We start from the raw sequence: 7,118 nt of genomic DNA, 5'->3' as shown, positions 1-7,118 counted from the left end.
AAAAGCAGATTTATTTGACTTTCATCCAGGACATTAGTATTTATTTGCGGGCTCAAATTTATTTACATCAGAGGCGAATGACCACAATCAACATGTTTGTGATTTGTGATAAACAGCAGAATCAAACTCCAGCAGTCACTTGTCAACTCGCTGATGGCTCAACAGGTTGTATTTCTGAGTGAATCCCTTTCCACATTTGGAGCAGGTGAACGGCCTCTCCCCAGTGTGAATTCGCTGGTGGACAGTGAGTTGGGATGGTCGCCTGAACCCAGTCCCGCAGTGAGTGCACTTGAATGGTCTCTCATCAGTGTGACCACGTTGATGAGACATCAGATCGCTGCAGCTTTTATAGCATTTCCCGCAGTCTGGACATTTAAAAGGTCTCTCCTCACTGTGAACACGTTGATGGGACACTAGATTGCTGGAACTTTTACAGCACTTCCAACAATCTGGACATTTGAACGGTCTCTCATCGGTGTGAACTTGCTGATGTGCCATGAGGTGTGATGTCCGAGTGAATCCCTTCCCACAGTCAGTGCAGGTGAACGGCCTCTCCCCAGTGTGAATTCGCTGGTGTTCAGTGAGTTGAGATGACCACCTGAACCCAGTCCCACAGTGAGAGCACCTGAACGGTCTCTCATCAGTGTGAACACGTTGATGGAACATTAGTTCCCTGGAACCTCTATAGCACTTCTCGCAGTCTGGGCATTTAAATGGTCTCTCCTCAGTGTGAACACGCTGATGGAACATCACTTCCTTTAAACTTTTATAGCACTTGTCACATTCTGGGCATTTAAATGGTCTTTCCTCTGTGTGAACTCGCTGGTGTGTCTGCAGTGTAGATGACTGAGTGAATCCCTTCCCACACTCGGAGCAGGTGAATGGCCTCTCTCCCTTGTGAACCCGCTGGTGTCTCAGCAGGTTGAATGACTGAGTGAATCGCATCCCACATTCAGAGCAGGTGAATGGTTTCTCCCGAGTGTGAGTGCGCTGGTGTGTCAGCAGGTTAGATGATTGAGTGAATCCCTTTCCACACTCGGAGCAGATAAATGGCCTCTCTCCAGTGTGAACTCGCTGGTGTGTCAGCAGGGTGGATGACTGAGTGAATCCTCTCCCACACTCAGAGCAGGTGAACAGCCTCTCCCCAGTGTTACTGTATTGGTGAATTTCCAGCTCAGACAGGTCTCTGAATCCTTCCCCACATTTCCACGGTTTCTCCTCAGTGTGACTGCACTTGTGTCTTGACAGGCCAGATGATTGTCTAAATCCTTGTCCACACACAGAACACGTGTACAGTTTCACCCCACTGTGAACGGTGCTTTTTCCTTCCATGCTCAAGGTTCAGTTATATTCAGGTTACGATAAATTGGGCGACTCAGTCAGATCCTGATTTGATGTTTGGTTTGAGTTTCCTGACTGCAAATCCTCCCCTTCTAAAACGCTGTGAAATTGATTCAAAACAGAAAAGAGGGAGTGAGAGAGATCCCACAAAAACACAAAGGCACGTTGTCAAATTGAGCTGAATGAATCTGGTCATTTGTGGGGCCGGCACCAGGAAAAAGTTACCATGGAAACTGCTGGATTGTCACAAAAACCCAACTGGTTCACTAATGCCTTTCAGGGAAGGGAATCTGCCATCCAGTCTGGGTCTACACAAGGCTCTGGCCTCAATGGATGGAGAGAGAGGTGGGGGCAAAGGAGGGACTTTATGTATCGACAACTCAACCAGAGATTTGAACCTTAAAACCGTTAACCTGCCCACCGAGAAGGATCAGGGTAAGAGGTGTATGTGAACACCATCATCTCCAAATTCCCTCCAATTTCATACACCATCCTCCCTTGTCTGACAGGACTGGATGAGCAGTAATTGCCTTTGTTAAATATTGGAAGATGAAGGCTGTCATCTTCAGCCCTGCAACAAATCCCACTTCCTAACCACTGACTCCATCTGTCCCCATTGCGACTGTCTGAGGCTGAACCGGAGTATTCACAACCTCAGTGACATGTTTCACTTCAAACTGAGCTTCCAAACATATCCTCATAGAATCTACAGCACGGAGACAGGCCCTTCGGCCCAAACTGGTCCATGCCCACCAAAAATGCCCATGTGAGCTAACTCCATTTGGCCCATAACCCTCTAAACCTTTCCTATCCATGTATCTGTCCAAATGCCTTTTAAATGTTGACAATGTCCCTGCCTCAACCACTTCCTCCGGCCGCTCATTCCACATACGTACCACCTCTGTGTAAAAAAGCTGCTCCTCAGGTTCCCATTCATTCTTTCTCCTCTTTACTTAAGCTTATGCCCTCTAATTCTTAATTCCCCAACCCTGGGAAAAAGACTGAGTGCATTCAACCTATCCATGCCTCTCATGATCTTACACACATCTATAAGATCACCCCTCAGTCTCCTACGCTCCAAAGAAAAAAGTCCTAACTCATCCAATCTCTCCCTACAACTTGAGTCCTGGCAACATCCTTGTAAATCTCTTCTGCACTCTCTCCAGTTTAGTAACATCTTTCCAAATCAAGGTGACCAAAACTGAACACAATATTCCAGGTGCAGCCTCACCAAAGTCCTGTACAACTGCAACATAACTTCCCAACTTCTATACTCAATGCCCTGACTGATAAAGGCCAGCATGTCAAAAGCCTTCTTCACTGCCCTATCTACACGTGACGCCATCTTAAGAGAACCGTGCACCTGAACTCCAAGGTCCCTCTGTTCCATGATACTCTCTGAGGTCCTCCCATTCACCATGAAAGTTCTACCTTGATTTGACTTCCCATGATGCAACACCTCACACTGATCTGTATTTAACTCTATTTGCCACATCACCACCTACACTACCTATTTCCACCTCAGTGACATCGCCCCACTTTGTCCTGGCCTCAGATCATCTGCTGCTGAAACCAGGTGGAGGAAGAAATTGCGAAGCAGATTATGGATAGGTGCGGGGGTCACAGGGTAGTTGTCATGGGGGACTTTAACTTTCCAAATATTGATTGGTACCTTTGTAGGTTGAATAGTTCGGATGGGGCAGTTTTTGTGCAGTGTGTGCAGGAGGGTTTCCTGACACAATATGTGGATAGGCCGACAAGAGGTGGGGCCACATTGGATTTGGTACTGGGAAATGAACCGGGCCAAGTGTTAGATTTGGTTGTGGGAGAGCACTTTGGAGATAGTGACCACAATTCGGTGTCTTTTGTTCTTGCAATGGAGAAGGATAGGGCCATGCGGCAGGGCAAGGATTACAATTGGGGGAGAGGTAATTATGATGCGATTAGGCACGAATTAGGGGGCATAAGATGGGAACAGAAACTGTCAGGGAAAGGAACTAATGAAAAGTGGAACTTCTTCAAGGAACAAATACTGTGTGTCCTTGATAGGTATGTTCCTGTCAGGCAGGGAGGAAATGGCCGAGTGAGGGAACCATGGTTCACAAAAGAGGTGGAATGTCTTGCAAAAAGGAAGAGGGAAGCTTATGTAGGGATGAGGAAACAAGGTTCAGATGGCTCGATTGAGGGTTACAAGTTAGCAAGGAATGAGCTGAAAAAGGGGCTTAGGAGAGCTAGAGGGGACATGAGAAGTCCTTGGCGGGTCGGATCAAGGAAAACCCCAAGGCTTTTTACTCTTATGTGAGGAATAAAAGAATGACCAGGGTGAGGCTGGGGCTGGTCAAGGACGGCAGTGGGAACTTGTGTATGGAGTCAGTGGAGATAGGAGAGGTGATGAATGAATACTTTTCTTAAGTGTTCAACAAGGAGAGGGGCCATGTTTTTGAGGAAGAGAAGGTGTTACAGGCTAATCAGCTGGAGGAAGTAGATGTTCGGAGGGAGGATGTACTGGCAGTTTTGAATAAACTGAAGGTCGATAAGTCCCCTGGGCCTGATGAAATATATCCTAGGATTCTTTGGGAGGCAAGGGATGAGATTGCAGAGCCTTTGGCTTTGATCTTTGGGTCCTCACTGTCCACGGGGATGGTGCCAGAGGACTGGAGAGTGGCGGGTGTTGTTCCTCTGTTTAAGAAAGGGAATAGAAATGACCCTGGTAATTATTGGCCGGTTAGTCTTACTTCGGTGGTTGGTAAGTTGATGGAAAAGGTCCTGAGGGATGGGATTTACGACCATTTAGAAAGATGCGGATTAATCCGGGATAGTCAGCACGGATTCGTGAAGGGCATGTCATGCCTCACAAATTTGATAGAATTTTTTGAGGAGGTAACTAAGTGTGTTGATGAAGGTCGGGCAGTTGATGTCATATACATGGATTTTAGTCAGGCGTTTGATAAGGTCCCCCACAGTCGGCTTATGATGAAAGTGAGGAGGTGTGGGATAGAGGGAAAGTTGGCCGATTGGATAGGTAACTGGCTATCTGATCGAAGACAGAGGGTGGTGGTGGATGGAAAATTTTCGGATTGGAGGCAGGTTGCTAGCGGAGTGCCACACGGATCAGTGCTTGGTCCTCTGCTATTTGTGATTTTTATGAATGACTAGAGGAGGGGCTGAAGGGTGGATCAGTAAATTTGCTGATGACACCAAGATTGGTGGAGTAGTGGATGAGGTGGAGGGCTGTTGTACACTGCAAAGAGACATAGATAGGATGCAAAGCTGGGCTGAAAAATGGCAAATGGAGTTTAACCCTGATAAATGTGAGGTGATTCATTTTGGTACGACAAATTTAAATGTGGATTACAACGTCAAAGGTAGGGTTCTGAAGACTGTGGAGGAACAGAGAGATCTTGGGGTCCATATCCACAGATCTCTGAAGGTTGCCACTCAAGTGGATAGAGCTGTGAAGAAGGCCTATAGTGTGTTAGCTTTTATTAACAGGGGGTTGGAGTTTAAGAGCCGTGGGGTTATGCTGCAACTGTACAGGACCTTGGTGAGACCACATTTGGAATATTGTGTGCAGTTCTGGTCACCTCACTCTAAGGAGGACGTGGAAGCGCTGGAAAGAGTGCAAAGGAGATTTACCAGGATGCTGCCTGGTTTGGAGGGTAGGTCTTATGAGGAAAGGGTAAGGGAGCTAGGGCTGTTCTCTCTGGAGCGGAGGAGGCTGAGGGGAGACTTAATAGAGGTTTATAAAATTATGAAGGGGATAGATAGAGTGAACGTTCAAAGACTATTTCCTCGGGTGGCTGGAGCTATTACAAGGGGGCATAACTATAGGGTTCATGGTGGGAGATATAGGAAGGATGTCCGAGGTAGGTTCTTTACTCAGAGAGTGGCTGGGATGTGGAATGGACTGCCTGCAGTGATAGTGGAGTCAGACACTTGAGGAACATTTAAGCGGTTATTGGATAGGCACATGGAGCACACCAGGATGATAGGGAGTGGGATAGCTTGATCTTGGTTTCGGATGAAGCTCGGCACAACATCGTGGGCCGAAGGGCCTGTTCTGTGCTGTACTGTTCTATGTTCTATGTATGACTTACTCAGTTAATGGGAGGCGTTGGGGAGAGTTACAGAACAAAGAGATTGAAGGGTACATGTTCATAGCTCCTTGAAAGTGGAGTCACAGGTGGACAGAGTGGTGAAGAAGACATTCGGCATGCTTGGTTTCATTGGTCAGAACATTGAATACAGGAGTTGGGACATCTTGTTGAAGTTGTCCAAGACATTGGTAAGGCCACACTTGGAATACTGTGTACAGTTCTGGTCACCCTATTATAGAAAGGATATTATTAAACTAGAAAGAGTGCAGAAGAGATTTACTAGGATGCTACCGGACTTGATGGTTTGAGTAATAAGGAGAGGCTGGATAGACTGGAACTTTTTTCTCTGGAGCTGAGGAGGCTGAGGATGATGTTCTAGAGGCCTATAAAATAATGAGGGGCATAGGTCAGCTCGATAGTCAATATCTTTTCCCAAAGGTAGGGGAATCTAAAACTAGAGGGCATAGGTTTAAGGTAAGAGGGGAGAGTTAGAAAAGTGTCCAGAGGGGCAATTGTTTCGCACAGAGGGTGATGAGTGTCTGGAAGAATCTGCCAGAGGTAGTAGTAGAGGGGGTACAATTTTGTATTTTAAAAAGCATTTAGACAGTTACATGGGTAAAATGGGTATAGAGGGATATAGGCGAAATGCAGACAATTGGGACTAGCTCAGGGGTTTTAAAAAAAGGGTGGCATGGACAAGTTGGGCCGAAGGGTCTGTTTCCATGCTGTAAACCTCTATGCCTGTTTGCCCTGGATCAAAGTGACACCCAGGAACTCCCAAATGCTGCAGCTTGAATGTGTACTAATAAACTGTTTCTTTTATCCAATGATAATTTATTTTTGTTTTTAAGTATTTTATTAACCTTACCACCTGTTGCTATACTATTTTGATCCTTAGGAACAGAATAAATTTTAGTTACTGAGCAGTTACTCACCAAAAATCTAGCTTCTTCTCCTGTAGAAGAGTAAGATCACTTCCCAAAGGCTGAGAAAGTTAGAAAGCAAAAGGGCACCCCTTTCCCTTCCTTCCCTAACTCCCTTAATTACCCAACTCCCAGAATTATATTCTAAGCTGCACTCAAGTGATGCCGGTTCAGAGCTGTTTCTGAGCTGTCGATTCAATACAATACTCACTTGCAGACATGGACATCAAGGCCTGTATGGGTCTCCAGGCCATCATGCACACATCATGATAGGGAGGATGGAGATTGTGTTGCCAGTCATTTACATGATGAACAGATTCATGGGCAGCTGTTTCAATGGGCCCAAGGCGATGTCCCAGCAGCGCTGAAAACAGAAAGTGAGCAGGGTATCAGTAAAGGGAGCCGGTTAGGGGAGGCCATATACTGATCTTATACCCAGGCCTGGAAGTAAGGATGACGATTAACCCTTTATCACACAGGCTGCTGTGGTTCACCAAGGTACTTGACCACCGTGGACAAACCAGGGGCGTTGTCAGCCAACCACTAAAGACACATTCAAATCCAACTTACTTTCTCAACCAGGATCCGGTCTGTTTCTTGGACGCGGATGTCCGGTAGCTGTTTGTCCGAATATGCGACTGGGCACATGGAGTCTCTCTGGCCACACTGTTGATCACGGCTCCTGTGAGAAACAGAAAACACAAATTGGTCACCCTTTCAAGACCTTCTTTAAAGAAGGAGTCTCTCTGTTGAGGAC

At 46.4% G+C, this 7,118-nt stretch overlaps 1 protein-coding gene across 3 annotated transcripts; it reads right to left on the bottom strand.

Moving 5' to 3' along the window:
• Window positions 1-7,047, bottom strand: LOC144484212 (uncharacterized). 3 transcript variants are annotated; one of them, XM_078202755.1, is made up of 3 exons: window positions 6,932-7,046; window positions 6,573-6,725; window positions 1-1,441 (listed from the first exon to the last, which is right to left on the bottom strand). In XM_078202755.1, the coding sequence occupies exon 3, from the start codon at window positions 1,330-1,332 to the stop codon at window positions 136-138; it is 1,197 nt and encodes a 398-aa protein (XP_078058881.1). In that variant the 5' UTR covers window positions 1,333-1,441; window positions 6,573-6,725; window positions 6,932-7,046; the 3' UTR covers window positions 1-135. The 3 variants fall into 3 exon arrangements, with proteins under 3 accessions (XP_078058881.1, XP_078058884.1, XP_078058882.1); XM_078202758.1 differs by lacking the exon at window positions 6,932-7,046 and having other exon boundaries at window positions 6,573-6,752; XM_078202756.1 differs by lacking the exon at window positions 6,573-6,725 and having other exon boundaries at window positions 35-1,441; window positions 6,932-7,047.
• Window positions 7,048-7,118: the final 71 nt, after the last annotated feature.

The sequence above is a fragment of the Mustelus asterias genome, unplaced genomic scaffold (genome assembly GCF_964213995.1).
Source record: "Mustelus asterias unplaced genomic scaffold, sMusAst1.hap1.1 HAP1_SCAFFOLD_95, whole genome shotgun sequence".
In the NCBI taxonomy this organism is placed as follows: domain Eukaryota; kingdom Metazoa; phylum Chordata; class Chondrichthyes; order Carcharhiniformes; family Triakidae; genus Mustelus; species Mustelus asterias.
This window is presented reverse-complemented; position numbering and strand designations above follow the sequence as displayed.